Below are 21,925 nucleotides of genomic sequence, written 5' to 3'. Positions count from 1 at the left end.
TTCGAATGCAAACGACGTTCAAAAGATACGTCGATGTTTACAGGAGAAAAGTTCTCGGTGTTCTCAGAATTTCGCACGTGCTTCACTTCTACATGGCTCGTCCTGATGATTGAAATTACCTGCAGGTATTTTATACTTACAGGGTTGCCAGATTTTTTCCTTTTTTTTGGTGGAAGGGTTGAGGCAAGATTCTAGACTTTTTAAATCAAGCACTTGCCTTTATGCCCCCCCCCCCCCCCCCCCCCCCCCAAAAAAAAATGGAATATGGCATGACGTAAAAAAATAAATAAATAAAAAACCGGTTCGATTGCCGTGATACACAAACGAAAACTTGTCCATCCATACGTTTTCCATACCGCTTATCCTATACAGGGTGCCAACCCATCGTAGGTCACAATCTCGCACACCACGGACAATACGGAAATAACAAATCGGCCTACGACACGGATCTTCAGACTGAGGGACTAGGGAATCTCATGAGGCACAGGGAGAACATGCAAGCGCCATAGGGCGGAAAAGGGACTCTGTGCTAGGCAAACGTGCTAGCCACTACCCCACCCTGTCCCATCATGACGGAGTCATGAGTAGTCCAAATCCTGATCAACACGTTCATCGTGTCATAATTTAACAATACAGGCCACAAAAAAAATTTAAAAATAAATTGTTTTCTGCACCGACGTCATAAATTGTACAGAATGTAGGCCTACAATTTAGTTTCCCATGAGATACTAAAAAAAACCAAAAAAAAAAAAAAACACGTGTGCACAGTGTACTTACGTTAAAGGTCAGAATCATGGGTAATTGAAATTGAAGACGCCTCTGTTTGAGCGTCTAGTGCTACAGTCGAGTCTGAGTACCGCAATGTCGATACCACATATAACTCACTATATGTGCTTACTTAAAGCACAAACACGTCAACCATCAAAGACCAAAGCGTTTTTATTATTATTATTATTATTATTATTATTACTACCCGAGTTTAAGTCATTAATGAGAAATAGAAGCGAAATAAATATCATCTTAACATCTGATCACATATTACAGGACAGAAAAAAGAAAAAAGTGTCCGTGTATTACGATACGCCCTACAGTAATACACAGTAATGTAACAGTATTGTGTAAATACTTTAGTTTAGTGTGCTTGGCTGTACCAAACTGTGAGCGCGCACACACACACACTCCTTGAATATATTAAGTTTTCTCTACATTATTTCATGATCCTCTGATGCGAGTCATAAAAATCAGATTTCGCTGATAACCCGAGCAAACACGAATGCACTTTAGAGCATGCATCTGATAAAATAAAGTGCTACAAGACACTACGGTGAGTCCGGGTTTCAAATCTGCAAAATAATATCATCACGCACAAACGGCAGGAATGCTAAAAAGGTTACCTTGCACGTACACGGTAATGAATAAAACATGCGCATTTACATGATGCATTACTTAAACCCGGTGGAAATCGAGCAACGCTTTAAAATACTTTTTTTAAATTATTTATTTATTTTTATACACAACAATAACACCCATGAGAAGGGAAAAGGGCAGAGTAGCCGGTGCTCTGACGCAAGCGTCACATTGTTCAAATCTAATAGAAAAGCTATCTGAATGTAAATCGAGCCGTGTTCTGGGAAACTCTCTGCGTGTGCCGAGGAACGCAGATGAGACGGTCCGAGTCCCGCTCCGGTCTGAGGTCCGGTCCTCGACAGCAGGCCGAGTGAGAGATAATGGGAGAGAGCAGAACACACCCGCCTCTTCTTATTTCATTTAACACACACTTAAGCAGGACTGAACGGCGTCCTCTGTGCGCCGGCGTTATGTGAACGGACGTTTAGTGACTGACAGCCTGCAATTTCAGGGGGAACTCGGAAGCGTCTGTAGCCGAGCGGAAAAGGAGAGGACGCTCCCGGCGCAGCGGCGGTGCTCACAAATGGAGGTGTGTGTCACTGAGGCACACGGAGTGTGTGTTTTATTACAGGGTTTCGCTGACATGAGTGGATCAGCTCTCGCTTGAGGGACAGAAACAGGAGTTCAATGAATCTCAATGCAGTGGAGGAGTGCACGAGTACTTGCGGATAACATATCGGCTCCATTTAAGTGACAACTGCTTATTCTGGATGTGGCACGTACACCTACAGCTCTCTCTAACACAGGACCATCTCTGTCCACATCAGGCATGCAACTTATTATGATAAGTTAGCATGGTTATTTTGAAAATCGATTAATCTGTCGATTATTTTTTTCGACGAATCGATTAGTTGGATTTTTTTTTTTTTTAAAGGCCAATTTTTATTTCCGGTATGTTTATTTTTTTTCTTTCTGAAGGCTATGAAAAAGGTATTAATGCCATATGCCATACACTGTGCAAAGGAATAAAAAATAAATAAATAATTAACATCATATTTTGAAACCAAAAAAAAAAAAACAAACAAAAAAACAAACCACAACAACAGATTGTCCACAAGCTTTAAAGCAGAAGTTACATCACTAGATTAAAAATGCTTAAAAAAAGAAAAACAAAAAGCACAGATTAAGCGCTAACTGCTAAGAGGATGAAGGTTCTGCAGTAACACACACATCCTGTGAACGCACAATTCTTACATTGATACACGATGACATGTTATAACCCTGTTACTGCGCTCATAACACCACGATTACTTTAGCTCATAAATATCGCGGCAAACTACATATCTGATGGAAATGAGTATTTTCGTCAGAGTTATTGCGCTTCCATTCTATCGTGAGCCGTTTGATCGAGGCGAATGCGTGGACTCGAAGTGTAACGGAGACTCGCTCGCTGTCAGGACGATCCTTTATGTAAAATGGAAATACTGGTGTGAATTTATAACATTTACAGATGAGGATATAAAGGTAAAAATGTCATTCCTGCGCTGAAGAAAACACGTCTGGAACACGTTAAACGAGTCACGTTCATACACTTACCAGTTTGTTTGAAGCGCTTAATATAAAACAACATTCTCCGTGACCGGGATCGTGACTGGGATCGTGACCGGGATCGTGACCGGGATTTCCCGCAGCAGCTCACTGTATGACCTCCGCTGTTTTTCAGACGTGTTTTATTCATAGAAATACGTTTTTCACCGTCGGGAAGTGATGTCACTGACGGGTGGGTGGGGTGGGGGATCCACGGTGACGTCACAGGACGTCACTTTCTCTTTAATATAAACCAATGTCCTTCTTTTCATCGACCTTCTCCCTCATCCTTTTCTTTCCTCCTCCGCCTGAGCAAAACTAGCTCCTTGGCAGAAATGCACTCTTAACAGTATTTAAGAACACAAAGGATTGGAAACACACTCTCACACACTCACCTGTTTAGCGCTGTCGACACACTGCAGGTAGAGAGAGGCGATATTGGAGCAGAGGAGTGTTTTCCCAGCGTTCTCTCTGTAGCACTTCAGGATCTGACCTTGCAGGTCGGCACACACGGGGCTAATCTCATACCGCCTGCGAGAAAGAGCAAGACACCGTCAGCGCCGTCGTCCATCAGGGTTACATTTCTCAGGCGATATGAAAGCGCGACAGTGACGGAGGACTTTAAAATGACGTTCTCTGTGCATTTTCACTCCTAAACGTATGATCGATGGTTAATCGATGCGCGGGGCCGATCAGTGGAGATCAGGTGCGGGGGATAATTGACTGCTCTCACATGCAGAACTAAAGCGTAACGACACCGAGTGGGAGTTGTGAGAGGTGTGGGAGGACCGAACGACAGAGATGGATTTCAGTACCCATTAACACTGTGCACACATATGGATTTAATGAACTGACACACACTCCGACACTGCATGAGCGGATGTGACTTCGATGTAAAATAGATTCTAAAAGAAGACTAAAGCAGGCTATTTTAAAGCGGCTCCGATTGAATATGAATAGTGTGTAGTTTTATTCAACAATATAGAACAATAATACTGCAATATACTCTATACAGCTATATTTACTGCTGCTTATTGCACAACGGAGAACACTTTTTATTCTGTAAAGCTGCCAAAAAACAGCCGGCGGGCCCCGATTTTCTTCCCTAACAAGTGTATCTATATAATAAGATAAAATACATCACTATAATTTTTCTTTTATAAGACCAAAAATACTAATTCCACCATATTAAACTTCTCTCTACGTACAAATATATATCTATTAAACACACAGCGAGACCAAATCCCAAATATTCCCCACGTACCCTATGCCCTGCTGTACATACGGCACTATATAACCAACAGAACTACATTTAAGATTCGGTCAGTGGTAATAAAAATGAAGCAGGAAGTCCTTTTTGCCTCCACAGAAAGCTACATTTTCAATTCAAGTTTTTATAATTAGTTTTAAAGTTCTAAAGTACAATTAGTTTTGAACTTCATTTAAAAATTCCAGCTGGGACGGAGATACCACACCTAAACACTGTCTCCACTTTTAAGTACCGGGTTCATCCTCAGGGAATGTGATTCCTTGTTCCGTGATACCACTGCCACTCGAGTAAGACATTTTAACCCAAAAGTGTGCGGAGACATTGAGCCAGGAATTTGACGTCACTGCATATCTGCCACACAAAGTTCTGTACAGGTGGATCTGTAAACCGGTTTGACCGATTCGGAAAAAGAATCGATTCGAAAGAACGATCCGTTTCACAAATCGGATATCAGCACTCAACTCTGTGGTTCGACTTTAAAGACTTTTAGTTATGGATCAACTCGCCTGATTCATGAGAACGAATCATTTCGAAAGAATGATTCGGTCACAAATCGCACAATACCGTCGTGGCTCTACTTTAAGACGCAGACACACAGACAAGAGTAGAAGAGTTCATTCTGGACGTATAAACCAATTGAACTGATTCATTAAAAGGAATCATTTCAAAAGAATGATTCAATATTGAATCAAATAGCAGCTATGTAGCTCTAACTTTAAGACTATGACACACACAAACACACAGATAGATAGATAGATAGATAGATAGATAGATAGATAGATAGATAGATAGATAGAGAGGAGAGAGTGTAGAAGAGTTCATTTTGGATGTATAAACCAACTGAACTGATTCATTAAAAAGAATCATTTCACAAGAATGATTCAATATTGAATCAAATAGCAGCTATGTAGCTCTACTTTAAGACAACACACAAACACACACAGAGAGAGAGAGAGAGAGAGAGAGAGAGACAGAGAGAGAGAGAGAGAGAGAGAGAAAAGAGTTTATTTTGGACATGTAAACCAACTTAACTGATTCATTAAAAAGAATCATTTCAAAAGAATGATTCAATATTGAATCCTATAGCAGCTATGTAGCTCTACTTTAAGTCACACTTTATGACACACACACACACACACACAGACACACACACAGACACACACACACACACACACACACAGACACACACACACACACACACACACACACACACACACACACAAGTGAAGATTGTGGAAGAGTTCACTCTAGGCTTGTAAACCAATTCAATTTGCAGGATTAAAAGAATAATTTCAAACTATCTAAATAGCAAATAAAATTTCTTTGGACAAACTACAACACACATCAGGAAAAGCTTTTTCCTTCCCATCAAGCCCAAATCACACTGAGTCGTCTAGAAAAACACACAACTCCCTGCTGCACCGGGGGAAACAAACACACACGACCCCTTCATTTAACCACCATGACCTTTAGGGGAGGTAAAGATTAATAGGAGGCGTTATCTTCCTCTGTTCAGCTCCGCTGTGTTGGTTTTTGGGCTCAGACATCAGCATAAGGCTCCTTGCTCTGACAGAGCATCATTAATACGACACACATTGGCGAGGAGGTCTAAAGGGAAATGAACGGAGGACGGCTGTCAAGTCTGTGAAGCTGTATCTGATCTCTCGGTCTGATCTCTCTCTGTCTAAAAGAAGAGACTCACCCTCTCATTCTTTCCATCCATTCTGTAGTCTCCTCACAAACCGCACAGCTCCTGTCAGTCATACGTGCTCCTGCTTTTAATGAAAACGCACTCTTGGGGAAAACTTGAATAGGAAACTATTACAATACAAAACAAGTTTAAAAAAAAAAAAAAAAAAAAAAACAGGAAAAAGCAAGATGCACAGAAAGCATCGATAGATGCAACGACGTTCGCCTTTTTACCACCATCAAAACATTCATTTACACTCGTATATTCCATATAACACGACAGGACATATGATATATAACATAACGTGGTTTTATTCCACTTATACATTAAGCAACACTCCTATTCTGACATATAAAAGACAGGTCAAGACAGTCTTTTTATCATCCAGGATCCATAATGCATGAGTAACGGAGATATCTATAATCCTCTCTCTCTGACACACACATACACACAGTATATTAATATGAATATCTCTCTAAGGATGGAGAAAAAGCCATACAGGACATAGATCATAAAGGCAGAAAGGTAGAGTCAGATATGACACAGCACTGAAAGAGGCAATGATATGCGATGCTTTATCAGAGAGAAAAGAAGTGAGAGAGAGAGAGAGAAATGGGAGACACACACACACACACACACACACTCTAAAAGAAGCTCAAGATTCATTCAGAGAAGGGTATTGAAATAATGAAAAGGGAGTGTGCAGTGTGTATGAGCAGGGAATGATTTTATAGATTTTATAGTTGGTTTGGTACGAGCAGTTCTTCATTTTCACATTTCACTCATTTTTCTTTTTTTTTTTTTTTTTTAATTTAAACACATTTTGGGGTTTTCAACCTGGTGTGCTCCTAATAATCCCAAACTGATGCCTCCTCTATCCTACACCCTTCAAAAATGGACCCAAGTCCACCGGCTTTAAGGACACATCAACTTTTTACTCATTTATTGATTGATTTAAAAATACGCTCTGAGAAAATAAAGACGTTTGGTGCTTCCTTCTGGAGAAGATTTTTATGACTTAAGCCTGCGGTAGACTGTAATCCAATCCAATCCAATCCAATCGACCTGAGACCAATCCAAATGACATTGGGTAAACATCTGGCTATAAACTGGATGATTTAAATGTCCGATAAGTCAGACTGATTTTTTTTTTTTTGCATGGCTACCATAGTGACAGCAACCAGCGCCAACGTAGATATTAAAAAAGTTCGACCACAAATAAAATGTTTCACCATGCCTTTATGTAGTAGTTTAGATAAACGAAGTCAATATTTACATATACAGCAATTAAGCGTTCAGATGATCAGAGTTTCGTGCTTTACTCACCGCTAAGGTTGGTGCAACGAAAGATACGAATTATATGCGTTTTCACCGCAAGGTTGAAGCACTGATTCATTACCAAGAAAAGTCTGAAAGAATGCATAATTTAGAAGGCTAGCCCAGTGTGCATTTATCTAAAGGAAACAAAACCGACTTCAGTCATCGACTGGAGAAGATGGAAGAAAACACCACTCAGGCAATGACCGTGGCGTCATATCCAGTAACGAATGAATGAACGAACGAACAGCGTTCCCGTTTTCACTTTGAGCATTGTTTAGGTACTGAAACGCATGAGTGACAGCGAATCTACATCATCTGTGAACGGTATAATCCAGACTACGGTAAACAGCTGTTCACCATCTCACCGGAACGCTACTACCTTACGCTTCCCCATTCATAAAGTGTGAAAGAGGTCCACTGGCTGCGCCTTTTAAAAAGGCTAGCATACACAGCGTCACTCAGTACGTTTACACGGACAACAATAATCCGATGTTAACCCGATTAAGACGATACTCTGATTAAGAAACTAGAATGTAAACAGAGATTATTGATGACCTTAATCCGACTAAAATCACACTCGGAGTAAACACAAATGGAATTAAGACGTGTGGAGTGTTCCTGTTTTAGTCGCATTATCGACGTGCGTTACAGACACGTACACACCTTAATCACACTATTAACGTCGTGTGGGAGTTTTCACCGCATTGTGCGACAGGACACGTACACACACGGCAGCGCTCGACCGTTTGACGGCAAACAAGAGAGCACGACTGCGTCCCAAACCGCATACTTTCCTACTATATAGCAGGAGAAATACATGCATCTCAGCTACTATATAGTAGGTAAGTACGCGGTTTGGGACGCAGCCCACGGCTTCAAGCAGTCGTCTATTTCCACGTGTATCACGACAAATAATTAACCGCACCTGAAGCTTTCATATAATTAAAAATAAAAACATCCAGAACTGTACACGGTTCCATAACGAAGACCAACTGTATGTCGATACGTGAAATTCTGGAGGGACGTCGGACGGCGTGGCGCGGGGACGTAATGATGTGTGTCGTTAATCGGACTATGTTCTATAACATGTAAAACGGGAATATGAAAGGAGTATTCTAAAAGCCACTCATGTAAACACCTTAATCAGAATACTGTCTTATTCAGAATAAGGTGAATAATTAGATTACTGCTGTCCGTGTAAACGTAGTCAATGCTGAATCTGAGCGAAAACTTGATGTGTCGAATCCAAGCCCATAGCGGCGCTGCCTGTAGGCAAAGAACTACCGCTCTAACTACTGAAAAACAACATCTTCACTGTTGGCTTTGCAGCGGATCCTGTGTAGGCGGCTTTACCCAGAGCGACTTACTGAACTGCTTTTCACTCTCCACTGAAAAAACATGCTCTTGATAGTATGAATAGGCCAAACTCCGAGAAGCCTGGTTGTGTATTCTTCTCCGTCTTTTCCGCTTTCCCAGACAAACTGTAAACGGCTCGCACGTGGTGTAACAGAAAGCATCCGCCCTATCGTCTAGAGATCACAGGTTCGTATCACGACGATGCCGTAGACATCAGACGCTGGGTAACAACAGAGCTAAATTGGTCATGCGCTCAGGTTCGGACGGAGGGATGGATGGCTGGAATACGCTCTCTCCCCTGTCGATCAGAGCAACACTAACCAATCACAAGCATCTGTCCCAGCTCATGCCTGCATAAGAGGGTAGATAGCACTTTCCTCCGAGTATGTTACACTGCATAAACAGCAGCTCGGAAAAAACACACCCCAAAAATACGTCCGCTTCACCCGCCTTATAATTAACCAACGGGTGGGAATTACCAAAACATCTAGTTAAATAAATAAACAAACAAATAAATGCTACGTACTGTACGGCTCAACCGTAGATCTCTGTTTAGCTTAAATGAAGATCAGATCAGAAAGATAACCTGCTGCTTTTTGGGTTGAGACTTAATGATGATGGACAAATAGGAGTCCTGAGGCTGTTATAGAGTAGAAAGATGAACTGAGAATACAATAGAGCGCGCCGGTGTACAGTATGTCCACTTCGGCTTAGAGAAGCTCTTGAAATAACATATGGCATGTCCAGTGCAACAACATGGACTAATGGAACAAAAGGAAAAAAAAAAACAAAACACCAGTGTACTCAGCTTATTAAATACCAACACACATTTCTCAAAAGGCTCTGGGCCGCTTGCCTTCACACTCATCTCTGCGTGTGTGTGTTTTGTCCCGTGTCCAGAGCGCGGGTGGCCTTAAATGAACCGTCATCAATCTCTTCCCAGACACGCGCCGATTTGTCATTGTTTACAACCACTTACGCACTAATAAGGTTAAGAGGTGACGCTTGCACTTGAGGAAAAATATCTGGAGTGGGACAAGCTGCGTGACTTGGAGAGACAAATAAAAACAAATGAAGCAGTTAAAAAGAAAAATGACAAGGTCTCATTTTCATCGTTCGTTTTTTTTTTTTTTCCTTTTCTTAAATAGGATCCATCAGTTCCACTAGAGCAGAAAGAGAGTGCGACCGCATGCCTGACCTCTACCATTCCACTGCCAAGAAAGATGAACGGAGATGGAGACAAAAAATGACTGAGAGGGGGAAGAAAAAAAATACGGACGGCTGAATGAATCTGGGAAGGGGAGAGATAAAAAGAAAAATAAATACAGTCAGAAATGAAATGAAAACAAAGAGAGAGAGAGAGAGAGAGAGAGAGAGAGAGAGAGGAGATTGACGTTTAGAGGCAGGGGAAAAAAAAAAAAAAGAACGAGAGAGAGATAAGAGAGCGATATATATTGCCAATCTCGCCTCGTCAAAAAAATCATCAATAAAAATCTAACGCCAAGATACAGTGCAGTTATAGCTGGAGTCAGGGGAGCGGTTTAAAGACGAGTTTCATAACCTGTTGAGAGTGTGTGTGTGTGTGTGTGTGTGTGTGTGTGTGTGTGTGTGTGTATCTATATTCATTACTAGTCAATATCATTACAGGTTACAGGACAATAATATACTATAGCAAAACGTATAAAATAAATGATTATACTGATGTATTATATTCCGTCATTTACAGATGAATCACTGCATTTCAGAACAAACCTTTAATCCTATACCTTATGGGCGTGGTCTCCTCCAGGATGACTCCGCCCATATCCTAGGCTCACGGAATCTTTTGAAGAGGATGAAAACGATATTAACGTATGCTATTTCCTCAAGCAAACGCCTAGGGAAGATGTTAGCGTGATATGTCGCATCACCATCACAACATCACCCGAGGTCAAACCTTTCGGAAGAACGGTGTTCATCGCTTTTCCAGCGTCCTCTGCATACCTGACCCCTTTCCATTAGAGTTTATATGATGTTCAGATGCATCTTTTCACACTGAGGACGACTGAGGGACTCGTACACGACTATTACAAAAGGTGCAAACGTTCACTGATGCGCAAGAAGGCGACATGATACATTAAGAGCCGGGGGGGTGTAAACTTTTGAACAGGATGATCGGTGTAAATTATAAGTTATTTTGTTTAAAAGATCTCTTTTTTTCTTCCATTCAGTACAGCCCTTCAGAAGCTACATGAGATATTTACACGTTTCCCGGAAGACGACAAAATAACCATCTACACCGATCATCCTGTTCAAAAGTTTACACCCCCCTGGCTCTTAATGCATCATGTTGCCTTCGTGAGCATCGGTGAACGTTTGCACCTCTTGTAACAGTCGTGTACGAGTCCCTCGGCCGTCCTCAGTGTGAAAAGATAGATCTCAACATCATATAGATCAAGTACATGCTACTAACAATAAAAATGAACCAAAATCAATCTGACCAATCACAAGCAAGAATTTAATATCGCTGAAGTTTAATCATGTTTAATTATGTAAATAATGCTACAATTTTGACAATGGCAAAATTTCGGGATTTCAGTACTGGTGAATTGTGAAAGCCGCAAGGTTGAAAAATGGGGGGGGGGGGGGGGGGGGGGTGTATAAAGGGAAATGTAAAGGTACGAGGGGAATGTTAGAAGGGGACCTGAGGTCAAGAGTCAGCAGTGACCTGAGAGAGACGTTTACGGTTTAATCATGATCACCTGAAATAACTCCATTAACAGATCAGGCGTTTGTGTGATAATTGTGACAAGCGTAACCTGCGTGTGTGTGTGTGTGTGTGTGTGTGTGTGTGTGTGTGTGTGTGTGGATAAGTAAAAAGTCCAACTACACAGTCAATCTATTGCGCTCGACTATATTTCTTACTAATAGCTCTAACTGCGTCCTTTCAGTGTAGGTCAAGCTGTGCTTTGGTAAGTGCTCATACAACATGATGATTTTTTTTTTTTTTAAAAGGTTATAGCTGCTGAAGAGTAAAACGTCTTCCCCGCTGTGTATTACAGCACTTTAGTAAAGATGATGTGAAGATGTGAGATCTCACTTTGCTGCACTGAGCGTTTGATGGATCATGAATAAGAAACAAAATGTGAGGCTCGGGCCAAGATCGGCGTGATCACATGCCACGGGTTTGAATATTCGGCTGAACATTAGCGCCGTCTGTGTCTCACGGTCTCTGTTTTTGATGTGTGCGTGTGCGTGTGAGTGAGAGAGCGAAAGTGAGAGAGTGCGGGGGGGGGGGGGGGGGGGGGTAGTTTAAACGATATCTACTTTTTAAATATGGATGTTATGGATGTTAAACATGGATTTTACATTCGGCTGAATATCAAATGATGCGCACCACGAGTAGTGCACTACGTAGGGTGTACTAGGGAATTAGGTTGTGCCCGAGATACAGCACGATAAATCCAGATCTAATATTGTTTTTAAAATGAATGTAGCATGATAATATCCGACTGAATGTTGATACCTGTGCAAAGACATTATTTGTACACCGCATGTCAAATCGAATGAATGAGCCCATCTATACACTGTAGGGAAGTGTGAGCATGGGAATGTCACTGCCGTGCTTCTACTATTACTCCCCCCTCCCTAAAAACACATTAATACTGTATAGTAATCATTATAGCCATAGCCAGGGGGTATAACCACATAAAGGCTGTGGTCATGTGCAGTTTCCCCGTTTGCAGAATGAGGAAAAACATGCTAGATGTCCGGATTACATTTCTTATTAAAATTCAACTGTGAGCCAATTGAAGTCTATAGAGACGCAAGTCAACCACGATAAAATCAACTTTAACTCGCTTTACATACATTACTTTCACACAGTTGGCTTTTGCTGCAAACTGTTGTTTTTTTTTTTTTTTTAAGTTGATTTGAATTCCTGAGAACTGCAAACAAAGTAGTAAATGTCCATTTGAACAGATATGATCGTAACCAAAGACAACTGAGCAATCCCGCCAACTCCCGAAGGACGTCTGACTAATTCCGCCCACACCCAAAGGAATTCTGACCAATCCCGTCCACTTCCGAAGAAACTCTGACCAATCCCGCTCATGCCCTAAGAAATTCAGACCAATCCCCCTGGTCCCAAAGGAATTCTGACCAATCTCACCGGCTCGTGAACAAATTCGGTCCAATCCCGCCCTTGCCTAAAAATTCTGCTCAATCCCACCTTCTCCTGAAGAAATTCTGACCAGTCTCGTCTACTCCCACAGAAGGGATGATCAATCCCAGCCTTCATCAAAGAAATTTCGAGCAATCCCAGCTGCACCTGAACAAATTCTGACCAAATTCGGACTAATCCCGCCCACTTCTGACGACATTCTGGCTCATTCTGCTTGCTCCCAATTTTGCCAACTCCTGAAGGAATTCTCACCAATCCCACCTGCTCCTGAAATCATTCTGACCAATCCCACCTGCTCTCACATGAATTCTGACTTAACCAGCAGCCACCTAAAGAAATTCTGACCAACCCCACCCGCTACTGAAGGAATTCTGACCAACCCCACCTGCTACTGAAGAAAATGTGCTCTAATCTCACCCACTCTTAAAGAAAGTTGGGCCGGATTTGCCCTCTCCAGAAGAAAGTTAGACCAATCCCGTCTACTTCTGCAGTAATTTTAATTGTACATGCCCTTAATACTTTCTAATAAACTCAGTTGGTTCCATTTCCAAAACAGAACCTGTACCAGAACCGGTGCTGTATCATGGCTCTGAAAAAAGTGGATATCTGGGGAAAAAAATACTTCACTGTACTGTACATACAGGGCATTTTGGGCAAATGTTGACGCTCTAAAATCAATTAAATCACAATGGGAATCAACCTTGAAAAGTCGCCCTCACCCGCGTGTCAGCTCTGTTGAAGTGTCAGATCTAACAGAGCCGCGTCTAGAAACATCACCCCGACTAGCCGTCCCTTCACTCGGCTCGACTTCAAAGCCGATCCACTACAGAGGAGACGAACTTGCTCGAGCGGCAGCCGTTTTCAGCTTCAAAAGAGCAATTATAATATCAAATTCATGTTAATTCTTTCAATTATGCAGATTTGTGCCATATTTATCTCGGGACGGTTTCGACTTTCAGGAAATCAAAAGGCTCCGACTAAATTTTCGGGATTATTATTTTAACCGAACCCACGATAGCATCTTATCTCCGCTTCTTGTTATGGAACCTGACTAGAGCGGCCCGACCCGCTGGGACGGCCAATACGGATTTATTTGTAGTCTAATGTACAACCCAAATACCCCTGCTCTCTCTCTCGCACACTCTCCATCTCGCTTTCCCTCTCTCTCTCTCACACACACACACAAACCTAATTAGTCTGTTGCAGGCTGGATATCTTGTGCCTCTCCGGCTCCAACAGTAACACCAGAGCCTGCAAACATTTCATTATGAACGGAAAAAAAAGTTACACATATCCTCCTACCTCGACTCGGTAATCCAATCCTAACGCTGCTAATGCACCGCTCTAATGCAATCAGCCAATCGTAGCACTCACAGCGAGCATCGCTGGTCACATGACACCCCAGCCCACTCTGAGGTTGCTTTGGGAAGGGTAGCTATGTCATGCTAATGCTGTTTTAATGCATTTCCTAATGCAATTCCGCCCCTCCTACGTCCTCCCCAGCCCCACCGGAGTTTACTAATCAATTTCAGGCATTTCGGTAGAGACGATGATCCCCGTGTTAGCGCTGAGGAAGGCGGCCTAATGATGGCCTAATGTAATTTGTAAAGCCAGGCTAGTACTGGAACAGCCTGCCCTCCCTTCCCATCGCAGCCACTCACAGGCATTAATATGAGGGGCTAATAGGCCACATTAAGACATATACAGCCAAAATGGACTCATAGCACCATGATCTTTAGTTACAGCCGTGGACTAATGGTCAAACATCGATGAGCTAGCAATGCCTCGGACAAGTGTGAGGTTGAAGAACTCTATCTGTAAGGCAGAACACATGACTGGGAGACATTACCACGCTTGAGTTGATTACGTTCTCATAACAGTGCATCCTGAGGTATTAAAGAACAACATGTTGGAGTTTTTATCCATTTATAATTACATTTACTGTTGTAGATCGTCCATAAAAACAGTTATATCTGACATTATATAGCAGCTCTATATAACAGTCGCTCCCTCACCAGCCTGTCTTTTTTTTTTTCCTTCTCCATTTGGAGTTCATACGAAGACAAAAAAAAAAATCCCCAAAACTTCATCTTGTCATGTTTCTTAGAAACTTGAAAGACGCTGAAGACAAAAGGTAGGAACAAAAGGAACAGATTTACTTCCTGATGGTAGAAATCCCTGACACTGGAGTCTTCTTTCAAAAATAAACATAAATAACACTGTTTTCTGATTTCAAATAAAAAAAAAAAAAAATATCCTAAGATTAATTTATGCGAAGATCTGCTGTACAAGCGAGTTAGACGTTACTATAGAACTAGAGATGACAATACTACTTTTTCTTTTCTGATACGATACTGAAACCTCGAGCATCAGCCGAGATATATTATATATATATATATATATATATATATATATATATATATATATATATATATATATTTATACACACACACATACACACACACACACAAATATAATAAAAACCATTATAAAGAAAACACCACAAGCAATTGTCTTTACACTCTGTCTCTACATTTCCAGTAAAAAAAAAAAAAAAAAAATTCCAGATCCAATTCCAATCTTTTCCATTCGTTGAAAAATCTGATAAAATATTGTTGTTTGGTTTGTTTTTCCACTGATATCCGCGCCGACATTTTTTTTCGCTGGTATGAAACGAAAACGTATGAAAAACACGTGTATTAATATAAACCTGGCACAGCTGATGATGTAGGAAATGAATTCGACACCTGACCAATCAGGAATTAAAGCACTAAAGCAGTCTTTATATTCTGACAGAAATGGTTCGAACGCTTCAGAGTTGAAGAATGTGATTTGAAATTTAGTACCTGACCCTAAGGCTGATTTTATTTAGTTATTTATTCATTTATTTATTTATTTTAAAAGTGATGCACTCGGCCCTCATCCCCGCAGGCCCAGGACTACTCCGCCTTTCTGAACTCACCTAAATTTAGCGTTCACATCGTCCGCAGCTTTGTGATAGTTCTCATTGGTGGCCTTGTAAAACTGGGTGCTCTGAAAGAGAAAAAAAAAGATGGATAGAGAGACAGCGAGAGAGAGAGAGAGAGAGAGAGAGAGAGAGAGAGAGAGGATTACATGATGCACATCAAATGAAGTCATATCTTTCACCTTAGACACAGTGGTGTTGTATTTTTACCCGTGAGAAACAAAAAAAAATTCATCATGTTCAGTTTTTCCTCATACAAACGTTTATATTTCTTTGCAGAACCTCCACCTAACCCTACTGAACAATTTAAACTCCATTAAAGGTTTATGGAGGGGGATATTGAGAGCAGTAAGGCGTGAAGTGGGGGCTGATTTCAGTGTGTGGTGAAAAGGTGTGTAGAGCTCGAGGTCATGAAGTTCACCGGGTCACGGTGGCCACGCCGCCCTGACGGACCGGACTGATACGACCTCCCAAAATGATGGAAAAGATGACTAGACTAATCCGGCGACTCCGATCTGAACGACTTTCGCACAATTAAAAACCTATTATTCGGAAAATGACAATAAAACAGTTAATGACATGGTAGCAGCTGAAAGAAAATCCATTACACTTCAGCATGAGGCTGAACATAAAGCTTAAATAAAGTAAGCGATTAAAAGAGTTTTGGTGGTGAAGAAGACTTGAATATGGTTATTTTAAAAAGGCAGAAGCGAGGAACAGATGGACGTGCGAAACTGGCATGTGGAGGTGGCCGAGGATTTGTACTCTCAGTAAAAACGAATACACTCGCTCTTGATTAAACTGAATTTACAGTTAAATATATAATCACTTTTTTTTTCCCCTTCACGAGTCCCTTGTTTGTCCCGAGCAGTTAAACTGCCCACTGTTCTTCAGAAAAATCCTCCAGGTCCTGCGCATTCTTTACTTTTCCAGCATCTTCTGCATACCTGACCCCTTTCCAGCAGAGTTCATATGATGTCCAGATCCGTCTTCTCACACTGAGGACGACTGAGGGACGCGCACACGACTATCACGTAAAGTGCAAACGCCCACTGATGCTCAAGAAGGCAACACGATACATTAAGAGTCAATTAAGAGCCATTAAGAGAGTTACACGTCTCCCAGAAGACAAAATAATAACAATCTACACCGATCATCTTGTCCCCGGATTATTCAGAACAGTACTAAATGAAAAAAATGTAAAACTACATGGGATTTTTATGATCGCTCTTCGTGTGTTAACAGTATTAAGATTGAGCAGATTCTGCAAAGGGTATGCAGACATTCGGGCACAACTGTATACGTATATGCATCATCCACATGGAATAAATGACCTTGTACAGCTTCCACTCGATCTGCAACGCCATATCAGGAATTCATAATGCTGACCTCCTGACCATTTACTTGTTGGAGTAAGTTATACATGCTTTTATACTTTCATCTCGTCTAGACTGACCGTAGCGCCTTGTATTTAGGTGTCCTGTCCATTACGGGATCAGGTTGAAGATGATTATATTTGGGTTTTAAAGCTCTTCTCTTTGCAGACTTCACGCGCCTCGCTACGTCACTCATAAAACTCTCTCAAGTCTACTTCTTTTGTCTGTTCCACGAGCGCAGCTAACATTCGAGCGCAACCGTGACTCCGCAGCCGATGGGCCGAGACGAGACTGCTCTTTAGTGTTATGATTCTTAAACTCGTGACTCTAAACTTTATTATTATTAATATTACTACTATTTTAGGCAAGACACTACAGGTAGAAATGACAATTTGTTGTTTCTATGAGGAATCTTAAATTGTAATCTAAAACCGCATAGAACTTTTTTTTTTTTTTTTTTAAATAACAGTGTATTTTATTTATTAAACAAAAAGGAAATGTTTCTGCAAAAAAAACAAACAAACAAACAAACAATCTCTCTCGAGTATGTCACGTCTTCACGTCGGAATAAAAGTCTTCTTTTTATCCTGTGTGCAAATGTGCGCATATTTAATTAGATTAGAAACCTTTGCATAAGAAGAAAGTCAATAAGAAATATTTTCTATTGTTTAAAAAAAAAAAAAAAAAAAAAAAAAAAGATCACGCCGTTTCTCTTGCGGCGTCTCGCCTTCAAGGCGACGTCTGTGTCGTTTTGTTCTTGTCGCAATTGTCTGTATAGCACTTTGGTTTAAATGCGTGTTTATAAATAAAGTGACTTACTTTAAATTTGCAAACGCCAGGCTGCTACCTAAAACTTCTCTAATAAATAAACAAACAAACAAAGTGTCTCATCTTGAATGAGGACAAAAAGCTAATGACCATGGTTGTATCAGAAACCACAGACATGAACATCAGCGCGCGATTAGTGTGCGTAGACGATGGGATTGAGACTTTACCGTGGACCCGAGTGCTCATGAGACTGTTTATGAGCGATATGTTTGACTCTGGACCCGGCGTAGCGGCGCTGAAAGTGATGTCGGAGGATACAGAGTGTGTCTGGGCCTAATCACAAGCACGGGATGTGGAGGAAAGAGAGCGGCTCGTGGTCTGATTGCTGGGGCTGTGACTTTGACCTCGAAAACACACAAACACACACACACTCAAACATAAGCCAATCCTAAGCGCACATCCCTATCTCTGCTCATCTTCTATACAAAACACACAAGTGGATCTGGAGGACACTGTGCAATTTGAGTCCTCTCCTTCTGTCCTTGATTAAGAAGCGATTAGGACAGGCGCTGATTTTGATTTCGAACCCACTGTGAGGTCCTCCATCAAACCCACAGAGAGCCTCCGCTCTTCTTTTCCCTTAAAAAGTGATTGGCGCTAGCTTGCGCATTTGGATCCGTCATAAAACACATCACAGAGGTTCAAACCCGAAACCACAGCGACAGGAGGCGGAGCCGAGTGCTCAATGATACCTGTTTACCTATTTATACAGTTTTGTCCTCTTACGATACTGTATTTTTTTTTTGCATATTCTGCTTTTAATACGTGTTTAAATGAGGTTGCGGTTGTGTTCTGTATGTCTGGGGAGACTGTGCACGTTGACTTGAGAAGCAAAGTGACGTGGTAATTACCAGAGGGAATAGAAGACGAGACAGAAGAGACTTTGCACTGGGTATGCTTGGATTATCATCATTTTACGTCTAAGAATCTAAAGAAGCTAGCCAGGCTAACTTCTATCTATCCATCCGCTGTACCGCTTATCCGACGGAGAAAGTTGAGGGGAAAATCCCAAAAAACTTTTGGCATGGAACTAAATCAGCTAGCTAGCTAAGCAGACAAGATCCTCTGATCTGGGATGTGACTGGAACGCCCGCCAGACAGCTAAACGCATACATAACACATGAACCTTTCCACCTTTACAACTGCAATTACTTCAGCATGCGTTATCAAAGAAACGCCAAACAATGTTTCCATGACTACCGCATCCAGGGTTGCTATGCTACAACCGAGGAAACACATCATACATCGGCGTCTGAGATAGCATGGTGGAGTTATTACACACGCCCAGGTGCTGGAGCTGCTTTAGGAGCTTGTAAGCAGCTCACAGACGTACTTCTGTACTCGCTAGGAAGAAACTCCAGCCTTATTATTATCATCATCATCATCATCATCATCATCGCCGCCGCCGCCGCCGCCGCCGCCGCCGATACTCTCGCGCGGAAACTGAACGGCGATACACAAAGCAACGAGAGGAAGAAGAAATTTTAGAGAAGCTTAATAGAGAGATCATTTTTACAGCTGGTATTGAAAGATGATGCGATAAATAAATAAATAAATAGATAGATAGATTGATAGATAGATAGATAGATAGATAGATAGACAGATATTGTTTTAAAGGCGATTTGGTGGCCCGGGCCGATCGGCGTGCTGTCTCTGCGCACTGATGACCTGTCAGACACAGGCTTCTGATAAACGAGTGGCCTGAATTGAAAGAGACGTGTAATATATATCAGCCTTTTATATTCTCTCACATGCACACATACACATTGTGTGTCTCTCTCTCTCTACGCTATCCTCCATCCTTTATCTATTCCCTTCCCTGTATAGTTCTCTCTTCGACACTTGCTCACCTGGAGGATAGAGGCAAGGAGGAACAAGACGGGGTTGAAGGGGGGAAAAAAAAAACAATTCGAGAGAGAGGAACGGCAATCAAAACCGCAACTCTCCGGCTGACACGAAAGCCGAAAGAGATCAACACGTGTTGATGAATAATTAAAAATAAGCGAGCAAGGCTGTTCTGCTACATCACTTTGCAGAAACAAGATTAAACTCCTGTCTGCATTCCCTCGCCGACGGTGAGAAGACGTTTAAACGCCGTATTGTCTGGAAGTGCCGCGCGTCGGTGCGTCTGACAATGAATCCACTTTTTAAAAAAGGAAGGAGGATTCAGACAAACGGGCGAAACCAGCAGCAATCAAACGCTTCATTCATCACCATCCTCCTGCTCCCGTGCCGTTTGTTTTAACGTATTCTCCTGCTCTCAAGGCCTGGGACGTTTAGCACATTTATCTTACGAAGCCAGATCCATAAATCCATAGGGGTTTAAAAAAAAAATAAAATAAATAAATAAAAACAAGTCGGGTCCGGCTCGCCGGGTTCCCCTCTGTCTCTGTTTGAGACGAGACGGTGAGCTGCTGACACGCCGCTCTGTGTATTGAACAAGGATCTATAGATGATTTATGAAGCAGGGGGAGATCAATAATGTTTGTCACTGTGTGTGTGGGGGGGATAGACAGAGAGAGAGAGAGAGAGAAAATGAGAGAGGAGAAGAGAGAGAGAGAAAGAGAGAAAGAAAGACAAAGAAAGAGAAAGGGAGAGAGTGGGAGAGAGAGAGAAAGGAGAGAGGAGAAGAGAGAGAGAAAAGGAGAGTGGAGAAGAGAGGGGAGAAGAGAGATGGGGAAGAGGAAGAAACAGAGAGAGGGGAAGAGAGGAACAGAGAGGAGAAAGACAGGAAGAGAGAAAGAGATGAGGAGAGAGGAGGAGGAGAGAGAGAGAGAGGAAAGGAGAGCGGAGAAGAGAGAGGTGAGAAGAGAAAGGGGGGGACAGGAAGAAAGAGAGAGAGGGGAAGAGAGAGAAACAGGAGAAAGACAGAAAGAGAGGAGGCGAGAAAGATGAGGAGAGAGAGAAAGAGAGGAGGAGAGAGGAGAAGAGAAAGAGAGAGAAAGAGAGGAGGAAAGAAATAAGGAGAGAGAGAGAAAGAGGGAAGGAGAGGAGAAGAGAAAGAGAGGAGGAGGAGAAGAAGAGAAGGAGAGAAAGGGGGGAGAGGAGAAGAGAAAGAGAAAGAAACAGAGGGAAGGAGAAAGACAGGAAGAGAGAAAGAGTGGAGAAGAGAAAGAGAGAGAGAGAGATTAAATAAATAAATCAAAGCCGTCTCTGGTGAGAAGAACGACAGTAAAGCCTGGTTGAAATAAGTTAAGTAAAGTAAAGTTTTTTACATTTCTTTCTTTATAAAAATAAATAAAGCAGCACTACTGTTACTGGCAGTCTGCAATCGCACACATATATTGTGATGCGTAGCGTATAGCAGAAACGTCATGATAAAGAAACAGGTTGAAAGAGAGTAAAGAAGAGGAAAGTGTTTGGCGAATACCTACAGTACTGTCATTACTGACTGCTTTCAGACTTAAAGCGGCTGTAAGTCATTTTAGCAGTTCATGCTAGCTTGCGCCAGCTTGAAGCTAATTAAGCCCAGCTCTACGTCCGCGTAGAGATGAGTCACGCGTCCATTTAAACGAACACTGAAACGATGGAAGGAAAGATAGAAGAGTACAGCAGCAGCGCCCTTCTTCCACATTCCAAACTTGCTCTCAATCGCTCTCACCAAAACAAGCCTACCGTGCACGTGATAAACGTGACGACATGGCTGACATCCAGTCTAACTCGGAGAGATTCGGGTTCTCCCGCAGCATATTATCCATTTCCGTCACATCACAAATGTTCCTAAAAACAACACTTACAGCAGCTTTAACTGTTAATCCCATCAGACAGCATACAGTTTACTGTGAAACTGACTGGAAAACACGGATCTAACTATTACTCGGTCTTCTAGGTCAGCATTTCATTCGTCCCGCAGATATTAACGTAGCTGTAACTTTCGACTTTAAAGTGCGTTTGTGGGTAACCTTGAGGATATTCTACACTAAAGCAACACAGCATGCAATTAATAACGAGACAAAGACTGCTGCTTTAAGAAACGCTCCTTCAGCACTTTCACACCAGCACCACCACAACTAATATCAGACCC

General features: G+C 41.8%; 1 protein-coding gene across 2 annotated transcripts in view; it reads right to left on the bottom strand.

The window, feature by feature from the left end:
• chchd3a (coiled-coil-helix-coiled-coil-helix domain containing 3a) overlaps positions 1-21,925 on the bottom strand; it is an 86,420-nt gene that overhangs the window by 3,180 nt on the left and 61,315 nt on the right. For both annotated transcript variants that reach the window (XM_017493650.3, NM_001200530.1), the window contains 2 exon segments: positions 15,695-15,765; positions 3,330-3,465 (listed from right to left, as the gene is read on the bottom strand). In XM_017493650.3, coding sequence (XP_017349139.1) covers positions 3,330-3,465; positions 15,695-15,765 — 207 coding nt within the window.

This window comes from Ictalurus punctatus, chromosome 19 (genome assembly GCF_001660625.3).
Source record: "Ictalurus punctatus breed USDA103 chromosome 19, Coco_2.0, whole genome shotgun sequence".
NCBI lineage: Eukaryota > Metazoa > Chordata > Actinopteri > Siluriformes > Ictaluridae > Ictalurus > Ictalurus punctatus.
Note: the sequence above shows the minus strand (reverse complement) of the source record. Positions and strands in the feature narration are given on the sequence as shown.